Genomic DNA, 22664 nt, shown 5'->3' with positions numbered 1-22664 from the left:
ATTGGCAGGGGGTGATTATGTTGTGTTCACTGTATTGTGAATATACAGTATATGATACTGTATATACATAATTGTACGGCGCTGTGTTTCCTGCACTTACTTCACACAATGCGACTCAATGGACAACAGCCAAACCAATACTACTCATTTTCAGTGCTTGCCAGAAATTAATATTCATTAATATTTCTATATTTCATTGTAAACTCAACAACTAAGATTCCAATATGTGATGTGATATTTTACACTCAATTGCCAAATGTCTCAGGGAATCCGGCAAGAAAAGGAAAGTTAAAAAGAAATGATTGGTTCTCCCCTGAGGGGCGGGCCCCTACTGTGGTGATAGGTGATTTTAGGACCTTGCTAAGTTTGTGATCTTTGCAGTGCACTTCCTTACTCTGGGCATACAGGAGTTAGATATCATGAGGAAATATCAGGACCTCCATTGTGAGTGGATTGTAATTGGTATCCAGCAGCCAGTGCTGTCTCACAGTCTCTTTGAGGGGAGTTCTTCCATTTATTGGCCTTGTCTTCATATCCTGGCACACAGGGAAAGAAGCCGAGTGAAGAAAAGCATGCATCAGGTGATCTGATTACAAGTGGACAGCTCTAAACACAGGTGTGATTGCACCCACAGTACAACACATTCATGTCCAATATGCTGGAGCCACTGATTTTAGGGATTCAGGTGACAAAGTTCTTTATGTTGTGGACTGTGAGTATAGACTTTATTTGCAGTCAGTTCTTTCTGGCCTACAGGAATCAAAGTGATTTACATGGTTATTTGCATATCGGGTAGGCAAGTGAAATCCAAACACAAGTGGTCACTTGAGACACATTTGAGACAAATTCTGAAAAGTCAACTGAAATCTGGCTCATCTCAGTCTAGACAGTCAGGATGTACTGCACTGTATCTTTTTGATTTGCTTAAACATTTTACTTTTTTCTTTACAAAATGTTAAATAAATATATTTATTTTAACAGAATGAGTGAAATGTTACACTTACCTCACCATTAGACTACTAAACATAATTCATGCACCATGTTTGGACCCAGTAAACTGCAGGATCATTAGTGGCACCCAGGTGTGATAACATCAGTGAATTATTTTGTAAATATTATGTTTTCTAAGAAACTGCAGCCATTTCATTCTACCATCTGAATGCAATGTCATAGCATGGGAGTCACCTGCTTCCATTTCTGCTCCTTTAGTACTCTTCAGAGTCTTTTAAATTACCTAGGCAGCCTACACTCAGGGTTGAATGGAAAACTAATAAAGTGCTGGGGGGAAAAACAATAAACATTAACTTTCACCTCATTTTGCATTCTTTAAAGTGGCGACATCAATTGCATGAATACTTGTAAGGCCAATACAGAACAGGCCTGTACAGTACAACCAGTTTTTGTATAATGAGTCGAAGGCAAGTGACATTTGATAAAGCCATTCGTATATTAAGCATTGGAAAGGTAAAGGGCTTTTTTCTGAGATGCTGAGGCAAATGGAAGTGGCAGTATTACATTAAAATACAATGGACTTCAAAAATCTAGGAATCACAGATGGTGCTTTTGTGAAGATTTTGTTGGAGAAGTATTTGTCCAAAATTATAATTAAAATTGTAAGCTACAGTAAGAAGAAAGGATTCTTTGATGTGGGTTTGGTCCATTCAGAAATGCAGAGAGGACAAGTCAAACACCAGCCGCACAGGTTTTCACTTGTAGTAAGACGGTACTGGTTATTTGACCAGTTACCAACATTTAATAATTCTACTGTAGAAGTGCAGAATTGCTCAGAATATTCAGTGGCATTCAAAATCAAAATGAGAGTGAATTGATCAGCGCTCAGCAAGAAAATGTATGAATTAATGTGTGCGCTAAAATATGTTCAGATGGTGAGGTCATACAGTACATTTAGAGATTTCACCAGCTGTTCCCACATTATGTGGACGAATAGCAGACTACCTCCAGTTTAGCTACCAGAAGGCTCATAATGTCACCTGAAAGAACTCTGTTGAATATATTGCTGTTAGCTACAGGAGTGTGTGGTCCAAACGCTGTGGGAGGAGACTGAGGAATGCAAGCTGATCTTGGAGCAGAGGTCAATATAAAGTATGTTAATGAGTTCATTGGCTCATAATTACGATTTCCTTTCCTTCCCACATTTTGGGAGTTATGTTACCAAAAACATGCTTTTCACTCTAACAGTAACTGGTATTACAGTAGTTTAGTTTTTATCCACTAAAGCTCTGAAGTATGTGTCTCTGTACCGACAGTGGAGGTAAATGGATTCTTGTTTGTCCACCTCACCGTGTGACGACCTTGCTGTTGACAGTTTTCAAAGGGACTGACTGTATCTTAGGTAGAAAGTAGTTCTAATGGAAAATGTTGACAGCATGATCTGTGGAATATTTAGAATAACAGGGACATTGCTTCTGGAAAGACGTCGCTGTTAATTTTTTTAAATGTAATTTTTCAGCGCTGTGAGCAAAAATGTAATTCAATTCACCTCTATTGAATTAGTGACAGTGGCTGAAATCTCTAAGGCAGATATCTCAAAAGTTGGCACATGAAACAGACACAATTTACATGCAGTGGGAAAATGCATTTTTGAACTAACCCCAAAGGCTACAGAACTGCATGTAAAATATTTTTGATCAGAGCATCATTTATTTGCAGCATTGCGCTCCCATAGACCTTCCTCAGGCTACAGCAGGAAACCTCAGACATTTGTAACAGTAACTTTGACAGTAGCAAGTTTACAGTAAGTTGATTATTGCTTAGCTGGTATTAGGTTTGGTTTCACCGCAGGCCAAACTATAAATCAAACTCAGGTCTAGCCTTTGCAGGATAATGAGCATTAATCGTAGACTAATGAGAGACAGGTCACCACCACGGTGACCTCTGCACTCACCAGGCATGCTTGGGAACAGAAGCACTTCACCTCAGTGGAGAGTTCCTCTTTAAAACCTGCAAGAATTTCAAATTTATCTGTTGTCTCAGTTGCTCCTCGGGGCTGTAGTAAACCTTATGAGTCCAGATGACTTATTTCCTTTAATTCAGTTTAGGATATGTAGCTGGATCATTTCTCACATGCACCTATGCTGCAGTGGCAAACCAGCAAAACACACAAATGTATTTTCTGTGGTTCGCCAGAAATATTGATAATGGATAAGTGAACTTTTCGGCCTGACATAGCGCTGCTAACATTTTGCTGTATTTGGCCAAGGTCAGGGCATACATCAGTGCAGGAAGTGATTGTAAATAGACTGCTTCTCCATGTTATTTACCAGGCTGGTTTAAAAGCATTATTGCATTGCCTGCTCCCTCTGTCAGGACGAAGCCTTGAATTGCTTAGAGTGATTAGTAGCAGGGAGCGTGCTGCAGCAGTGGGCCCAGGCTACTTTTGTTTATGTTAAGGCTTTTACGCATTCTGTTTTACTCGCTGGCGGGGCTCGCTTTTGATCCCGGAAGGAGGCGGCTGCTGAGATGCCCCTCCGCTACCATGCCCCCTCCTCTCTCTCCCCAGCCTGCATTAGCACTACAGAATTCAGGTCTGTTTGGCAAGCCATTCAGCCCCCCCCCCCCCACCACCTCATCTACCCAAGTCTTTTTTTCCTCTATTGAAAACACACCTTTCTGTTGACCGAGGAGGGTTTTCTATAGAGCCGAGGCATGTGAAAGATTTCCAGAATAGAAATAAGTGGTGCCTGTATGGAGCTTTCCTTGCTCTCAATGGATCTTGTAGACAATGTTCTTGATATCTGCCCAAATTTCCTCTCTGTTGCACTACAGGCTGCTTTTGTGTATATACCTTTTGTCTGCAGTGTTGTGAGCTAACTGTCACTAATCCTTTGACGACGTGACCAGATTAGATAATAACAAAACAGATATACACCAAAAACATATTTTAAAAACTTTGTCACCTGATGCCTTAAATATATATGTTGACAATGACTGGCAGATATTACTTTTTTATTTTGCTGAGATTATAAATTGGAATTTAGCTCATGCTCTGTTTATCAGCAGTAATCTGTCTAAAAATGTCATCACTAATCAGTAACACATTATGTCTCAATCTTAGTGATAGTAATTAGTAATAGTAGTAAGTAATTAAGTGATTTCACAGACAAGTAATCTGTAATCATCGTATTATACTCCAAGGGATTTGTCAAACATCGTGCATGTGTGTTACTTCATCTGTTTTCTGTGTCTCCTGAAAATGTTAGTTAACATAAGTCTTGGAATTCTGCATAGAAAATCTGCAACATGTAAAGAGCAGCAAGCGGTTAATTATCATGGAAAACAGGGTTGTGTGCAGAGTGAAGGCGAGATTTATATGCCGCAGCACTGAATAGCAATTCTCAGCACACTGCTAATTGTTTGATGGATAGTACAGAGTCATTTGCATTTATATTGTACCCCAAACGCCACCCACGTATTTAGATCCCATATTTAACCAACTCCTGACACTGGAGCAATGGTCACAACGATCTGCCCAGCAAAAACCTCAATGAGTGTTTTAACAGGGGCTTCTGGAAGTGCCCATTCAGTGCTGGTGGTTTGTTTCATGGGTTGGTTTGACAGATTTTGTGAAGTGCAAGCAGCTACCATCGCATCAAGGAACTCCTCTGAAGCGACAAAGTTTTCAGCCTGCTCACATTTATACGGCTTTAGCGTTAATTGGTTTTGGGGAGTTTGGAAGTGCTGATTATCCAGAAAGAATGGAACGCAATCAGAAAAAAATTCAACAAAACTTAACATCAACCCCCATTTTTGGCCGGGAAACTCATGGATGGACTTAATACTAACAAGCATGCATCCTTTGAGCAGCAAAAACTCAATTTTCTTGCATTGTATGTTGAATATATTTGGTTTTTGGACTGCTGGCCAGACAAAACAAACAGTTCACCTTGCCCTCTGGGAGCTCATGATGGGTGTTTTCCCCTACTTTCTGAAGTTTTCTTAAGTTAATCAGAAAAAGATAATTGGTATTGATTGAGTCTTATAAATCCTTTGGTTGTGTGTTTAAGAACAGTGCTGCTGGTTAACTGGCCTATGCAAAGATCTGTAGTGACGAAGATGATTACATTTTTAATGCGAAATTGAAATTTAGGGAAGTAATGGCCTGCATTGAAAAGAGAACTCTTTAACAGAAGAACATAGCTGGCCACCCTGTGTGTTCATCCAATGCCAATCCAGTGGCACTTAAGTGTGTATGTGATTGATGGCTTGGGTGGTTACTTACCTTCAGACACTGGCAGTACTTTAAACTGAAGTTCTGCCTTTTGTCCGATATGTTAAACTGGTTTGAATCTTTGATCCTAGACAGTAAAATAATGCAGGCAGCATAAAGAATGAACTTGTGATTAACTTTTTCCGGAGCAGTTTCGATCGTCGTGAGCTTATCAGTGATCACCTATTCAGAACATTTATTGTCTGATCATAATTTGTTCTCAGTTGTTGGCTGCACCGTAGAAACGTTGAAGAGCAGAATTCTTCTGCCATGGCGATCGATCACGTCCACACCTTCACACGTAGGCTGTGCTTCCAAGGTTGTTTAGCTCTTGAAGAAAAGGATGTTTAATGATGTGTGAGTCTGCGGTTAAGCCCTCAACATACAAATCAACAAGCATTGTATGCAACATCACTGTATCTGTTGACGCAATTCAGTCGCTGCAACACTTCCTCTGCAGAACCAAATTATTACTCTGCTTACAACTGCTGTACCTTTGCTTCACACCCACAGACAGCCTGACTCTACTCTGGCCAATTGTAGACAATGCAATTGAAAAATGTAGAGTGTGCAATTGTTTGAAAGGGGAAAACAGACCATCTACCATTTCTTTTGTCTATCCAGAGAGACCTCAATTGATTTTGGATCATTGCATAGATATGCAGTTAGCTTCTTTTTGGCACTGCTCAAGCTCTGCAGCTCAAGCTTTAGAGGAACTTTGTCTTTGAAATAAAAGCCAGTGATTGTTATCTTCGTTTCAGAGATTTCAATCCATGGCAGTCATTTTTCACTGGTCTTTGTAAATAACTTTTCTAACTGAGTCTTTGTGAATGTGCCCTCATTAACCTTCTCCTTCAGTGTTTCAAGCTTCTACTTTCAGTCCCCTGTGCCTTGCTATGAGATGATAATAATACTTTAAAAATAGTGCTCTTATCACTTCTTGCTTCTGTTTCTCATTAAGTGTTGAGACATCTTGGTTCAGTAAAACCTTCTGTTTATTATCTTCACGTACCAGTACATTGAAATAATACAACAGTGGCATTTTCTTTGTTTTGGCTCCTTCTCCCATGATTTAGACATAGACAGATGAACAAAAACAACAGCTTTGCTTTCTGGTGCTGAAACACAATGATAATGCCAGATGTAGCCTATTTATGAATAAGAGCACTGTTTAGTTTTACATGCTTTTTGTGGAAACTCTGACAGCTGCAGTCAAGGTGGATGTGTTTGCAGGACCTACATTTGCATCTGTCATCGTGTATGGCCTGTTGCTTCTTTGAAAAACTCCTCTGGGTTTCCCATGGCCTCAAAGATACATCTCATTGCATACCAGCCGATTAATAATGAGGAGCAGGGGCTGTACAGAAGAGAGATGGCCGAAGCACTGAGCTCAGCTCTTTGGAAACAAAAACAATGCACTTTACAGAACATTCTTGAAACTTTACAAAGCTGCTTGTTCTGTGCTCTCTCACATTTGCATAGCATCAAGGATCTTGAGCAAAAAGGTAAAAATTAGCAACCCATACAAGCTGCATCAGAAATCTTGGGAGCAGCTGAAGTGCTCTTGCGGCTGCAGAGTGGGAGCATTTCCCCTCTCCATGTGGCGGAGGTCCTGGTATTGAGGCCCCAAGTCATTAATCACTAGGATCTTTTCAGCTGTCAATACATACAAAAAGAAACCCCCAACCCCTACAATGGCTTCTTCAATAAAGGTTTTTTTTTTTTTTTTTTGGTTTTGTTTTTTTGGAAGCAGGGGCAAATATAGTTCACTAAGGATTATTGTTTACTGTTCTGTCCAGCACGAATCTCATACAGTATTCATAAAGAGCTTATCTTGTGGAAAAATCCTTGTCTAAACAACACAAGCATATTGTCACTAAAAAGTCCCAGATTTACCACGAGTAGTTTTTTATCTCTCTTTCAAATATCTGTGCTCTCTTATCCAGTCACTTGCATCCCATTTTGACTTATGCTGCTGTAAAATACATTTTCAAGCATGGAGCGAGTTGTATAGAGGAAGCATGAATGATAAGGTCTTCAGCTCATGACATGTTTTCATGGATATATCATCATAACACTGGATTTAAAAGAAGCAGGAGAATATTTTTGCTTCAGTGTCTGCTCACTAATTACCAATGTTCAGTGATCGAGCCTCAAAGTAAACAGCGACCAAGCCTTTAATCAAGTTCGCATCCACATTGACGTTTCTTAATCCAGCTCAATATCTTAAAACCATGCGGTCGCTTCGAATGAGCTGTTTGCACTGTGTCATCAGCTAAGTGCTGTAATATTAATATAGATCATGTTGCACTATAACAGCACTTTTTTTCTTTCTCATTTGTTGTCTGTTTTACTTTTTTAATATATAGCGAAACTAAAAACATTTATGTTTGAATATATTCGACTTCTTTTAAAGCTTGTTTCTTTTTTTTCTGCCGTTTTGAATATTTTGTCTTTCAAGGCAAGAAAATAAAACACGGGACATAGCTGGATGCTAAAATTCCCTCCCTCCATTGATCTTATGCTCGGTGTGCTAGTTGACAGTTGGGGTTTTATGTTTCAGATTTTAATCATCTCTGCTGGTTCAGTGTAGCCCTAGTTTTTTTTAGCTCCTCAGTTTTCAACTGGTGATGATTTGTAACTTATAAACAACACAATTCATGGAAGGACACCTGCCACTTTTACAGATGCTGGAGGCCCAGCATTTCTATATGGCACATAAAATAGAATATTTGTGGGAGACTTGCACCGTAAACTTTATAGGTGCAAGATTTGCTGTGCCATATTTTATTAAATCTAATCCTGGCGGTTCTTCATGCTCTCCCTGTGTGTGCTGAGCCATGCATGCACGGCTGTTTGGAAACATGCATTTGCATTTTATTTATTCTCACAGTTGCTTGGTTAAGTGTGTGTGTTTGTGTGTGTGTAGAAGTGATTTCCAATTCCTAATGATGTTTATATTAGATACCTCTTAATATAATTGTTAATGATGGTTGTAAGTGATTGTATTTTTGATGATGCATGAAAGGATTGCATTTAAAGATGCTGTCAAGGCGTCACGTATCTGTGCTTTTTGTTTGTGGTTTTCTTTTACAGAATCACTCTAAACTGGCACTGTAACCCACATTTGATGTTGAAAATAGCGTGGAGTCAGCCATGGAAGTGAAGGAACGTAGACCTTACCGCTCACTCACGGCCCGGCAGGACACAGAGCGCCGTTACACCAGCTCCTCAGCAGACAGTGAGGATGGCAAACCCAACCCCAAATCCTACAGCTCAAGCGAAACGCTCAAGGCCTTCGACCATGACTCGAGGATGGCCTATGGGAGCCGTGTCAAGGAAATGGTTCATCACGAAGTGGACGAGTTCAGCCGGCAAGGTTAGCTTTAGCTGTGCCAATATTAGAAATACTGTGGAATTATGTCAATAACAGAGATTGTCATTGATATTAATACGCTTCATCTATAAGTATATTAGCGATGCACAATGAACGACACGCAGGTTATTAGGTGAAGGGAACATTGCTGCCTGGTGCCTGATCTCAATATAGGCATCATTGCAATTTAATGAGGAGTCTCTTTGCAGTTCACATTCAGTCGCTGTAGAGGTCACTCTGCATTGTTTGACTATTAACAGAGGTGACCAGGGATTGAACTCACCATGCCAGTGTTAAAAACTGCATGGGAGACATGCATACCTTTACCTGCTCGTTCAGATATATTATTGATCATCAGAGTTCAAATCAGATGTGATGACACTGTCGAGCTAACCTTAAATCCATCTGAGACATAGGTCTACCGCTTCACTAAAAAATATACAATTTTAATCATAGTAACATAGGCCATGTCCTTTAGGTGGTGCACTGAAGGAAAGAAACAGCCTTTGATTTTTTTATTTATTTTTTTCATTTTCAGCAGTTACAGAATCTAATGAGATCCTCAAATCATCAAGGACTGCTTTACAAGTCTCATGACTTGCAGTGGTAATTCCAATTACCTTGGTAGAGAACTTAGGAGAGAGAAAATTGAAGTGACAGATGTCTCATTTTTCAAATCCGACATGTAAAGATATAAAAGGCATGTGGCATTTGAAAACTAATGTTGCTTATGAATGGAAGAAAAAACGAAAACATCAATTGTATAACACCGATTCCAAAAAAGGTGGGAAGAATGTGATAGCTTGCTAATCCTTTTTGACATATACTTAACTGAAAACAAGATACAAATCTGGCATCTGACATCACATAGGTGTGTTGAAAGCAACACTTTGAAATATGCTAAAGATGATTAAATACTAATTGCATCTGCATCTTCATGTAACTCTACAACTGCTGCTTGTGAAACCTTTTGCTTTTAAATTGTTACTGCGCCGCTGAAGGCCAGGGTATTGCTGTCATATTTTTCTGCAATGAATACAGTTCATTATGTTAAGTGATGCAGTTAGTGGCAGATTTCATTACCAGAGCTTTGTATTCATTGGCTTTGCATTTACAGGAGCAGACTTCTCCCTTCGAAACCTCGGCTTTGGAGAGGCCCTCCCATCACACGTAGCCACATACAGGACTGACCTGGGGCTGCCACACCGCGACTACTCAGTCAGTGTGGGCTCAGATGCAGACACAGAGACAGATGGCATCATGTCACCAGAGCATGTGGTCAGATTATGGGGCCGCAGCAACACCAAGTCAGGCCGCAGCTCGTGCCTCTCCAGCAGGGCAAACTCCAACCTAACTCTCACCGACACTGAACACGAGAACACAGAAAACGGTAGGGTACTTTTCTCTCTCTTCCTTATCAGGCAAGCTGATTTTTACAATGCATCTCTTTCCATGCGGATTTGATTTTCATGTTGAAATGGAATAGATTAGTGTTTATTTTTTTAAGCATGTTCGTGCACACTGCAGCAGGACGACATGCTATATCTTTGAGACAGCCAAAAACGCAAGCTAGATTGTTCCGCATGATACCCCATGAGACTAAATGATGGTTATTTTGGTTTGGATCTGTTTAGTTTTTGACAATGCTCCACTGGAATCCATACCACCACAAGATGAGTAGCATCTTTTCTGTCTTTGTAAACACTATTTCCATCTCACCAAATCGAACTCTGCATTTTTATTAAGTTCTTTTAAATCATATGTCGGATTTGACCTCTTGAAGAAAAAGACAATTATCAGTGTTTCAGCACAGCCAGACATTTGGCTTACCGTTCCCAGCGCTGTTCATCATTCCCACATCATTTTCTTCTCCCTCTCTTCTTTTTAGTGCAGTGTGTGAATCATATGTGCACTTTGATAGGAATTGGTCTGGCAGCTTTCTTGGTGAAATTATTGCCAAGAAGTGGGAAACCATATGTATCGAATTCATCTCTCTGTGGCTTGGTGTTTTCCCCCAAGGGCCAGATGAGCCTGTGTGCTTGTTCAGAAGGTCACTTGAACTCAGGGAATATGTAACTGTGAGCCATGTCAAGTGCTGGAAAAAGCCAGAAGATAATAGCAGTTCTGCTGAAGATACTCTTATTCAAATTGTAGATTAATGTGCTGTAAAGTCATGAGATTACAGAATTCTGTTTGGAAGCAGAAGTGCCATTTTGATTCTCAGCTCAGTCCCCCCAGCGCTTATTTGTCAGTAAACTCAGTTACAACTTGGTAATTGCTTGGATAGTGTCTACACTGAAAGAAAAAGCTCTTGGAGTGAATTCAGTGCCGTGTGGAGGCAGTACCTGACAGACAGGTTTCTTTTACCCACACAGGCCTTTTGTGTCTACAATGCCTACTCCTTTCTGCACTGTTTACTGCCAAAATGAATTATTTTCCCTTTTTTTTTTACTCAGCGGTGCTATGTGGTAAAATTTTAAGTTCTGTTTCACATTATGCAAAGTTAAACACAAACCTAAATCATGCATATTAACTGGCAGATTTATGATACTGTTCCCAGGATACTTCGGAGATAGAGGAACTCATCAAGGGCCTAGCGGCAAAATTCTAATTGCCCCTGCACAGCATTGCAGAGAACCTTGTGAATAGTTTTGCATTTCAGAGTGTGTCACATTATGTATTAGCTTCTTATTATAACTGACAGAAATGACTCTTGGAAGTGGAATCCATTTGCCCGAATGACTCGGGGAGAGAGCATGGCATCCCTCTGCTTGATCATCTGAGATGCCAGGGGACTTGGCTGTATTGTACATAATTAAAGAGAATCTCCTTGGATGGCTGTTCAGGGGTCGGTATGTTGGAATAGATTCAGAGCACCCGTAGCTGCAGCATCATGCTACATCTTGGAGATGCAATCGAGATTCTAAGTAGCTTTTTATTCAACTCACCCGAGCAGAAAGAGCACTTGTGTTCAGCATTTAATTCAGTAATGCCTGATAACATACAATTTATATATGGCAAGTTAATTAAAATCCATCAAGCAGGTCTGCTTGTGTGTGCTTTAATCTTTTAAAATCAACAAACCATTTACTCGGCCTTAATGTATTCAAGCCGCCGGGCAGCTCTCCCCGTCTTCACATGTGACTTACTTGACCCTGGTTTAAATGCATGCAAATAAGCGATAGCGATTTTGAAACATTTTCTTGATGCTCAACTGATTCTGAGTCTTCCTGTATGTACTGTGAATAAGACCCCTTGCTGATAAAGATGTGCTACACTCTACTCAGACTCATTTCACGTAATGATTAAATTAGTGGCTACCTTTGTTAAGATTCTAACCTACCATGGGATGATAGACAAGTAACAAGTGAAAACATTGGTTATAAATGTTTCACTGTATCCAAAGACTATGGGGTCTTTCAATCACTGGCATTTTGTACTTGATTGTAAGTAGTTATGTCAAGCACTTATTGTTATGCGTTTGTGCTCGTATTGTGTCGAAAGTGCATTCGTGCAGTGTTTTCAGGTGTATGTGCTTCTTCTACCCAGTACGTCTCTGGTCCCTAGGGAGCTCCTCGAGGACATTTCCAGCAGCCAGCGACTGCTGAGTCATTGCACATCCTACAGGGGTTGAACAGCAAGGAGGCCGGCCCGACCTGCTGGGTTTGGGAAAGGGCTGCTGTTCCTGGGTTTTACCCCATTACATCTTATCTAGATGTGTTCTCTAATCCCAGCTTTCTCCCACTGTCATGGCTACACTATTACGTTTCTGTAACCATGAGAACTGGCAGGGGCCACTAAAGCTTGTCGAGGCACTGTTGTTAGTCACATGTTCCATAAGTCAGCTAACTACACAGTTCCTGTTGATTAAAAGAGCTTGTGTGACTGACGCTGGTATTTTTAGATGGACAAAATGTAATTATTTCCAGTGGGCAGTTAGTTGTGTACTGATTTGGCTTTCCCTTACTCCACCCTCCTGGGAGATCTGTTCTGTATTGATTAATGGGATATGTATGTCTGTGTGTGTGTGTGTGTGTGTGTGTGTGTGTGTGTGTGTGTGTGTGTATACGCTTCATGAAAAAGTCATCCTTTCCTGCATTCTCACCACAAAATTCAGCATCAGCCATTTGCACAGTGACATCTAAATTAGGCCCTCACAGTCTCCGCACCTTAACATTACAGGAAATTTGTGGATAGACCTCAAAAGAGCAGTGCATGCAAGAGGACCCAAGATTCTCACAGACCTAGAAGCCTGTTGCTGGAAGAATGGGTGAAAATCCAATCGACAAGAACAGAAAGACTCTAAGCTAGCTACAAACGGCGTTTACGAGCTGTGATTCTGACCATGCAGGGTGCCCAAATTTTGCTCCAAGCCCTTATGAGAACAGTTCATATACAGACACATAATGTAATACAATAATGACACACAAGCTCATATATACACACACATGTATGTGTGTGTATGTGTGTGTGTCTACAGTGTAATATTATTCAGAGCACAGTTTTTTTATATATATATTTTGATATTCAGTTACTGGACTTAGATTATTTTTTATTATTGCTCATTACTGAAATCCAGGTCGCTGTAGGCATTGCTTCGGGGCAAAGCCTCGAGGAATACCAGTGAAATCTTCTTGTGAAAGTCCCTCCATAACCTCTCAGTTTGGATTTTCTGCAGCACATAAGCAACTAGTGGAAGTTTCTGCTGAGATCTCAACACACACTCCACTCCACACTCTTTGGATGTTTTTGTATGGATGTTTTGGAAGTACATATTTTCCTCTACATTTTGTCCTCGTCCACATTCAAACTGTAGTTTTAGGTCACTAAACAGATTTTTGAAAACACCTGAGCTGATTTAGGTCTTTTTCATTCAATTTTTTTCAACAAATTCATTCAATTCACAGTGTTGACTGTTGGTTGTGTTTTAGCTATACACTACTACTTCTACTACCCCCCCCCCCCCCCCCCACTACAGCTACTACAACTAGTACTACAACTATGATAATATTATTATTATTAGTAGTAGGACTACTAGTAGGTATGACCTGACTTGGCTTTTAAAACAGAATCTGGTACAAAAACAGCCAGTAATGACAAAATTTCCTGATTGTGAACTTTACTTTTGCAACTGTAACAATAGAAGTGTTTAAGTGTTCACAGCAAGTGTAAGTATTGATGGAGGGACCCATATCCATCTCTGCATTAAAAGTACTCAATAAAATCTTAAGCCTGATTCAGAAACTCTCTCGGCTATCCAGAAGACTGATGCAAGGATTGGTGTGATGTGTTCTTGTTTGTAGTGCCAGTTGAGTCTCTGGCTGAAGAGACTGGACATAATGATCAGAGAAATGACAATTTCCAATTCTGCTTGATTTGATCTTAGAAATTGTCTTAGACTGAAATAAGCACGTTCGTAGAAAGCAGAATGGCATGAAGATTAACAAAAATATACTGGCACCAGTCTTTTTCATGAGAAGTTTGAATTATTCTGTTTGTCTGTACTTTTCCTTGCATAAGCCGTGCCTTTATACCATCAAGCAAGTGTGAGGATAACACACTTTTTAGGTTCCTCCACTGACTAATGAGTTGAAACTGCAACAAAAAGGAGATGAACGATGGTCGGCTTTCTTAACTCAATTCTGTTTTTTGTTCTGCATGGTTAGCTGCACGGAATCAGTCAGCATTATCCCGCCTAAGCACATAGTAGCTAATGTGCTGATGTGATCACACTTAGCTGGGGTGAGAGCAGTACTTATTGATGTTGGGTTGTCAGATTGTCTTTTCATGTGGACTCTGCATTTTCATACACATGCTTAACAGTTGTTGAAATAAGATTTTTTTTTCTGTCTTCCTTGCTGCTGACAACCTTAAATTTTCAAATTGAGATGTAAAGTGCCTTAATATTATTCAGGATGTATTATGTTAATGAAGCTGGTCCGCTTTGCACACAATTACACAAATCCTAAAATTACTAAGAATGGCAGTGAATAACTTCTTGTAGTAATACTCCACTAAACTTCTTCCAATCTTAGTTATGTCTCCTACTACATAGCACTAGAACTAAAAACAAAAAGATGGTTAAAAAAAAGTATTACAATGATGACAATTAGAATTGCTTTTCTTGAGTTATAAAATGGACTAAGAGACAAAAATTCTTGCAGTAAGCGCCAACTCCACAGCCATGATGATTTACTGAACTTGAGAGTGATTGCTCAGTCTGTTTATTATAATTTAATTGTATTTAATTCTAATGATGGTCTGTTTTCCTTCACTTTCTTAAAAGCAGCGTTGTGTTTTTCAAATAGAGCCAAAGTAAAAGTCTGAGTCTGCAGAAGTCACAGAAACATTATTATGTCTAAACGAACATTGTTTTGTACCACTGCTACAGTCCACCATGACTAACACAATGAAATGTTTTCTAGAGTAAACGTCTTCTGATATTACTCACTAGACTACATCTGAGTCACAACAGATGAGTGAAAAAAGCCAATCACATTAGAAACGTACCCTCTGCACAATGAAAAGTAACCACAGAACAAGCAGCATTTTTCTACACTTCGATTCAAGCGTCTGAATCTCAGAGCGTGCATACTGAAATGCCAACGCTGATGGCCACACCCTTCTGAAAAAACGAATGTCTTTGATGCACACTCCACATTTAAGATATGTTTATCTTTGAACTGATTCCCCGGAGCTTCACCACCGTGTGAGGAGCCCGTCGAGTGAAGTGAAATCAGACCAATTAGACAAGACATTTCCTGTATAACAGGGCTGGATTCATTAGGGCATGTTTTACAGCAGTGTGGTAGGACCACAGAGATGGGGTTTCCTGTTGTGACCTTGGAGTAGCAGCAACATATTTGCATGTACACACACACACACACACACACACACACACACACGCACACACACAAGGCACATGTGTAAAGCAACTAAGGAAATAGTTTTTATGTGAATTCTTGGACAGCAAAGTCTATTATCATATGTGAGAGTGACGTTGTTATCAGGTCTTTTTCTTTGAATTAAAATTGACAGAAAATCCCAAATCCATGCAAAATAGCAAGCAAGCTATTGCTCTTGATATTTTAATGATGTATTTAAGATAGTAAGCAAATCCTTTCTTGTTTTGCTGGGAAGTCGTGGCATTTTTCAAGTTGTGCGTCCGTCTGTCCGTCCTTCCGTCCAGAAGTCTGTCCCGCCCTTGTGAATGCGATAGCTCAGTAAGACAGTGAGGGAATTTCTTTAAAATTAGTATAGACATTCAGTCGCACTCAAGGATGAACCTATTTCATCTTGGTGGTTCACACGTGCAACACATTTTTGGCCATAACTCAAGAATTCATATAGTAATTATAGTTACATTTCACACAGATGTCTCATAGGATAAAATGATGAAGCGATTAACATTTGAGAAGCTGAAGGTCAAAGGTCAGCTTCACTGTGACATTATAATGTCCTGCAAAAACACTTTTCTGGCCATTATTCAACCCCCTAACTCAGGAACAGAAGGGCAGATTGGGACCATATTTCACATGGTCAGATACTGAACTGGTGACAGTAACCTTGGATGTCCACCTTGAAAGTGTCGTGATTGTATAGATCCTCCGTGCTGCCGGGTGAATGTGTGTGAAGCATCAACCTTTTATCATCTGTAGCGTCTTTGCACTACATCCATATTTGAAGTGTTGTACTCCACCACAGCCTCACTTGTTTTGCTGATATTGAGCTTCGGGTGATTGTTGTGTCTGTAAGTCCTTTATCCTCATCTGTGAAAACAGTCTCTAAGTGAAGACAGCACGTTTCTCACTGGAAATTATTGACTGGACTCATACATGTCAGCGTAGTGAGAACTTCCATTTTGCCAAAAAATACACTTAATATCTTTTATTAAACTCCTTCAAAGTCATTACTGTATATGTTACGGTCTGGACAGATATGGATCTTATTTTAGTAAATTAATAATACATTTACAATAGTGGACTGTAACTTTGTGTGCATTGAAATTGAACAATTATAAAATTAAAAGACATATTTTGACTGTGATGGTTTACCTTGAATGTTGTAACAGATAATATGGCCTGATTCTTTTCACCTTGTACCACTGCACAGCAAGGTTGTGCTATTGATCACAGTCCTGGCTCGTAATTTTCTTTGTGCTACAGGCTATTCTGTAATATCAGTAATATTAATGTCAGTACTTACAGTAACATAAACATTAATCAGCTTGTTTGTTACTGAACATGTTGCAGATAGCAAAACTGAGGAGAATCATGAAAGGCTAGAATGCAGAATTTGTGTAAAATACTCTTCATTTTAAGTTTTCCTAACAAATAACACCACTATCCAAAATCTCAGAACAATGGCTCAAACAAGTCACAAGCTTGTTCAGCTCATCAGGATGGAAGATATTAAACAGTCAGAGCATGCAGACATCTTTTCTGTTTGCCAAGTCCTAAAATAAGTGACAGGTATGTATAGAATATTGTGTTTTAAGGAACCACAGAAACAGTCAGACCGTCGAAACAGGTTTGGTAATCCTATCAGTTTTACTGTAGAGACAAATATAATCACATCTCTATCACAGAAGCCTTTTGGCGTCAGTGACAGCGATGCCAAAAGCGACACAGAGACTGTGATCATTTGCTGTAGGGGACAGTGTTTTCTGTAATTTCACTGCATCCACATCGAGCGCAACATGGAAGCTTGTTCTGAGATGGTCACAGGCATCGTAGCAGCAGAATATCAGGCGAAATGATGCTTCAAAGAAATCACTAGTGGATTCCCAGCTCACAGCCGTGGTTATTTCCACCCCCAGTATTTCTTGTGAAGTTATTTATTTGTTTACTTTTTTTGGCAGAGTCTCTGCTCAGATCATGGATTAGTAGAGATATTCTCTGGCTCATTTGCAGGCTAATTTGCTGGGTTTTAGAGGCCCTTGTGGACAGTTTTGGTCTGTTATCTGTGGAGTTGCATACCCGCTCCCTGCCAGTGCCTCTGACAGTCTAAACCAACAGCACATCAGGGCCCATCTTACCACCAAAGCTCAGGGGCCTCAGTACAGCTCAAAGCACGACATGGAGCAGGATGAGCCCTCCTCCACGGAGGATCGTCTTAACCCAGTCTCACAACTTCTGTCCATCTCTCAGCAGTATCCGTTTAACATACAGTCATTATCCACACTCATGTTATATTTATGTTAGTTTTAAGAACTGCTCTCCGTGTATAAAATGGGATACAAATAGCAAGGCGGTGATTTGATATTCTGGATCTGTAATCAGCATATGCTATCAGATCAGTAGTCAATACTGTCTGATACCCAGCCCACAAAGATGTGTGATTGGTCCTTTGATGCAAGTTAATTGCTCTCCTGTATTTTTTTTTTTCCTCATTGAGCATACGTTACAAAAAAGTAGTATCTTATCTCATCTTGACCTGTTTTTTTATGTTTTTGAACACTGTGTATCAGTCTGTTGCAATTCTAGATAGCTCTGAACAACCAGTTATCTCAAGTGAAAGCAATTAGCGCTTGTTGTTGAGGCTGAGGAAACAGCGATCATAATGTGCAGTTGCCCTAGATAGACGCAGTTAAACTTCCATGCAGAGATTTCTCTCATTAGCGGTCACCTCTGATACTGTCAGTGTAAGCCTCTGATACCAATCCAGGTACGGAGCTTTCAGGGCTGCTTGAGTTACAAAAGATTCATCAGCAAACATCAGCTCGGGTAATGCAAATGTTTGTCTGTCACTTCGTCATCCACAGCTGGATAATACTTGTCATGCTTTAAGGGTAGAAGATGCAATTAGGTACATCTTTGAGTAAGGAACCACGCCACAACAAGCATAGTACATTTTCAGAAGATGTGTAACATTTGTACTTCTTTTTACTTTTTACTTTGAACCATGTGGAATACAAGATCGTTTGTGTGGTAACGTAATGCGAGCACAGCTGTAATGATTAATTAATTAGCATAATTAATACGAATTATTTGCAGCGTTCCCGCTTTTGCTCTCAGGGCTTGTCAGTGTACTGCGTGATTCAGAATAAGATTAGCACACTTAAATATAGGGGTGGCACACATGGAAGATTTTGACACACATAAAGACCCTGCTGTTCCAAAGCCTTGTTGTGCTGGACAGCTGAGGTTCCTCCCGTATTATTTCTCTCACAGTGAAAGTAGCTCGGCATGGTGAAATTTCACAGCCTGTTCATGTTGAAGAAAATAGCTCAGGACATAAGCTTTAGATTTTTTTCCCCTCTGCCTTCAGTGGTTCCCGTGAAGTACTGCTGTCTCACTGGAAACACTAGTCTTATCTCAGCTGAATTGCTGGCTTCTGCAGCAGGTCACACCAGAGCTGCAGTCTGTCTGTCTTCAAACCTCAATGCTTACAGTGTGTGAATCACCAGATTTTGGCATAGGCACACTTAGAGCTATTTAGATAATTTAAACTCACTTATTATGAGCAGAGCACTAACACTGGTTCATCGGAGGTTGGATGTGTAACAGTTTTAAGATTTAATTAAGTGCTAATGGGAAATACAGTCCAGGACAGCCAAAAACATTTCCACACTGAGTTTAGGAATGAATAAAATGTCAAGTTTGAAAACTTAATTCGGGAAATAGAAAATAAACTGACCTTGGTCAGTCAGCTGACTGATAAACACTTATTAAAAATTATACAGGTATTAAAAAGACACACGTCGCTTGTATGACCCCAGAGAATATGTCTGGTCCATGGCTGAGGCAACAGTATTGTAATCTTTTTCCAGAGCTGAACCTGGAAAGTGAGGACAAAAGAGTTTCTTTTTTCTGAACCTTGTTTATATTGGTAAATGGCATCAGAATGATTTGTTTTCAGCTCTGAGAGATCACCCCGATGACCCTGATTTCCCTGAAGTCTAGAAGTGAATTTGACTTTGTGGAAGTTTTAAAGAATTATCTCTGCATATTTCAGCGAGCGAGAGGTTGCAGGTTACAGCTTGTTAGTGTACATCACTAATTGGATGCTTGCTGCTTTCGGGTCAGACTTTGATTGTTGTGGTTTTTTAATTGCATTCAGTTGCCACCCTTGTAATGGACTGCATCGTCTTCTTGTTGTCAGTATTACCTGAAAGACAGTGAAGATGCAGCATTGAAGAAAGGGATGGGCTTCTTAGCCTAATGCAACCTTGGGCTCAGTCTGTGAAAAATGCTCAGTTCAAACTTGAAAAGTTGAAACTGTACATTTATAAAAGGTGATTTGGTTCAGTGTCACAAAATGCTGCTAGGCCAGGATTTTTTCCATTCATTTGGTGAACCTTTATTTAAACGTGGTGGTCCAGTGTCACTGAACATGCAGCTGTCACAGTAGCTTTTGAAACATATAATGGAAGCAGGTGTTACTTGGACCACTGAGTGGAAAATTTACATTTAAAATTTTCATATGGAACTGTTGATAGGAGCGTTGCTTGACAGCCCTCACTTTCAAACATTCAGTAAAAATGCATTAGATAAAAATGCATTTGCTTAAAAAAAATGCATAGTGTCTAACAGGTAACAATACAACCCAAAGAGAGTGAAAAGAGTGCCATCAACAAAGGATTGAAAATGGATCAGGCTTCACGCATCTGCTACTGATCAGTTAAAAATGGTTGAAATAACTTGCTTCAGTCTGATCCTGCAAATAAACAAAATTTATATTCAAAAATAACCAAAACTCAAATTGATGAATTTGACTGATTGTGATAAGTAGTGATAAGTTTAAAAGCCATCTAAACATATTAGAATAAAAACAACATATCGCAGCATAACGGCTCCTGACTGCAGTGTCCAAACTGTTCTACAGGTACCTGTGCTATTATTAAAATGATCACGTCTTGAAGTTAATGTTCAGTATTCAGCAATGGAGAAAAATATATGAAATTCCCATTCTGATTCACCACTGGTTTGAGTATGAAAAGGTAATCCTCGTGTTCACGTTGTTGCCCATCTCCAGTTGCTAGGACTCCGTCTACCCCAGGCAACTTATTTTACAATCTTCGCCTCAGTGGAACTAAAATTGGTTTACCTTGTTCTGAACAAAGTCTCTACAATTACGCTCCAGAAAAGGTGTCTCCTGTCTGCACATGTTATTTATTACTACATTCTTGCTACTACCACTGTGTCAAAAACTTGGTATTTTTTCTTAAAAGAGAATTAAGAGATGTACCTAAATGGTTCCAAATACAGATGCTGGATTTCTCTTTCTGTCATTGACGCAGCCAGCCTTATATTACCCTTATATATTACCTATATTATAATTGTAAATACTTGTTTGCCATTTTGCAGACTCTCAGTGGCTTTGGTTTAACCATGGTGTAAATTATATAAGCACTTAGAAACACAGGCCTCTTGGCAGCATGTATTTTAGATAGCCTTTTGAACTGTCATGCACTCAGTGGGAGCTGGGAGGCACACACAAATCAATTCTTTAACACTGACAAAGTGTCTGAAATGAAAAACAGTGGGCTTTTATGTAAGCCATCTGGAGAGCATGATGAGAGGAAGAAATAATGTTTTGACAGAGGTATGATCCTTTAGCATAAAAGCATAGATATTGCTCTGACATTTATACACAGCGTAGCAAATCTGCACAAATCAGGCGAAGGTGGCCTTCTCAGCACACCGAACATTCCCACTCAGTCTAATAAAATTTTGATTCCAGAAGAAAGTTTGGAAGATGTGAGGTTTTCATATTTTTAAGGCAGTGCTTAAGCTCTTTACTGTCTTTTATTGGGAATGTACTATTGCTGTTTCTTAAGGGTATACTTTAGAATTTTATTAGGCCAGGCCTACAGTGCGCTGAGAAATGACAGGATGGGGATAGTGCCATCTTTGTTCAGCAAGGCCCCAGGCAAGCCACATGTAGCCCTAATGAGTCGCTTACAATTTCAGGCTCCGCTTGCTCTCAAACACCAAAAGTAAACTTTTGTCTTTTTTCCCCCTCACAATTCGGGGACCTTAAGAGGATTGTGGGGTCATTATTTATTCATGCCATTGTGTTTATTCACCAGCCTCTGTGTGTGATGGGAGAGGGAATAGAGCAGCTAGTGCAGACGGAGTAAAAGCTGATAATTATCCACTATTAGCATTGTTTTTTCAGCCACGGTTTAAGTCGGCTCAGTTGATGATCGAGCTATGATAGAGGCCCAGAAACATCCATTTAAAGCAGATTACCATGTGCACGTCTTTGAAGTCCAGAATCCTCTGCAGAGGAGTCGCCAAATGGGTGTGGATGTGTTTATAAGCCTGCTTTTACGCCACTTTTTCTGTGCCGTTAGAGAAGATATCCTGTCATGATGTCGGTTACAAACACTTGTGTTGACCAAGAGATCCTTAAAAACAGCCATCACATGCCTGCAGGATGCTGTTAACAGCAAGAGGTGAGGAGATTGGAACCTTTACTTTTTATCCTAGAACAAAGAAAGCCCCCGTGATGCTTGAATGGGGCTGCATGGAGGGATTTAGCAGTGTCAGAGCTCGTCAGAACTAACATTGATTCAAAAGACTAGTGAAGTAAAGAGCAAAAAAAGAAAAAAGGGCTTGAAGACGAGGAGTCTTGCAAATGGCTCAATTAGTGATTACTCAGCTCTAAAAGAGCAGTTTGAAAACTTAATTGTTTTCAGTTTTTAAGCAGCATTTATTCTAGGTGTCCAGTGAATTTCTCGTGGATAACACTTAAAAAGTTGCTCCTCCTGGAATTATCTAAGAAGGTGGCAGTACAGCAGTAGTGACGCTTCTCCTCAAACAGGAGAAATTTCCATTCAGTTTTTCAGGATTTCAGCTTCACATTTCCGGTCTGATTCAGTCCTCTGTTTGTCACAGAGATGTCGAAACAGATGGTGTCTTTCGGCTGGATTGCAGGGCCCACTGTCCCTGCAACACAGAGAAATAGGATGGACCGGGTGGATGAGAGTGGCAGAAGCCAGGCAGGGATGTGGGTAGAAGATGACTGTGGAAGGAGTCTGTGCTTGTAGTCACAGAGTGGAAATGCCATCTGTACTCTTAGCCACTCTGGCCTCCTTTTCATCTTCCTAGGTGA

At 40.0% G+C, this 22664-nt stretch overlaps 1 protein-coding gene across 5 annotated transcripts in view; it reads left to right on the top strand.

The window, feature by feature from the left end:
* tenm4 (teneurin transmembrane protein 4) overlaps positions 1–22664 on the top strand; it is a 146164-nt gene that overhangs the window by 24522 nt on the left and 98978 nt on the right. For all 5 annotated transcript variants that reach the window (XM_076734713.1, XM_076734712.1, XM_076734710.1 and 2 more), the window contains exons 2-3: positions 8324–8606; positions 9721–9993. In XM_076734713.1, the coding sequence (XP_076590828.1) occupies positions 8384–8606; positions 9721–9993 (496 nt within the window). In that variant the 5' untranslated portion in view covers positions 8324–8383. The remainder of the gene's footprint in view (positions 1–8323; positions 8607–9720; positions 9994–22664) is intronic.

The sequence above is a fragment of the Chaetodon auriga genome, chromosome 7 (assembly GCF_051107435.1).
Source record: "Chaetodon auriga isolate fChaAug3 chromosome 7, fChaAug3.hap1, whole genome shotgun sequence".
Taxonomy (NCBI): domain Eukaryota; kingdom Metazoa; phylum Chordata; class Actinopteri; order Chaetodontiformes; family Chaetodontidae; genus Chaetodon; species Chaetodon auriga.
The sequence above is the reverse complement of the archived record's forward strand: the minus strand, read 5'-3'. Positions and strand labels throughout refer to the sequence as shown.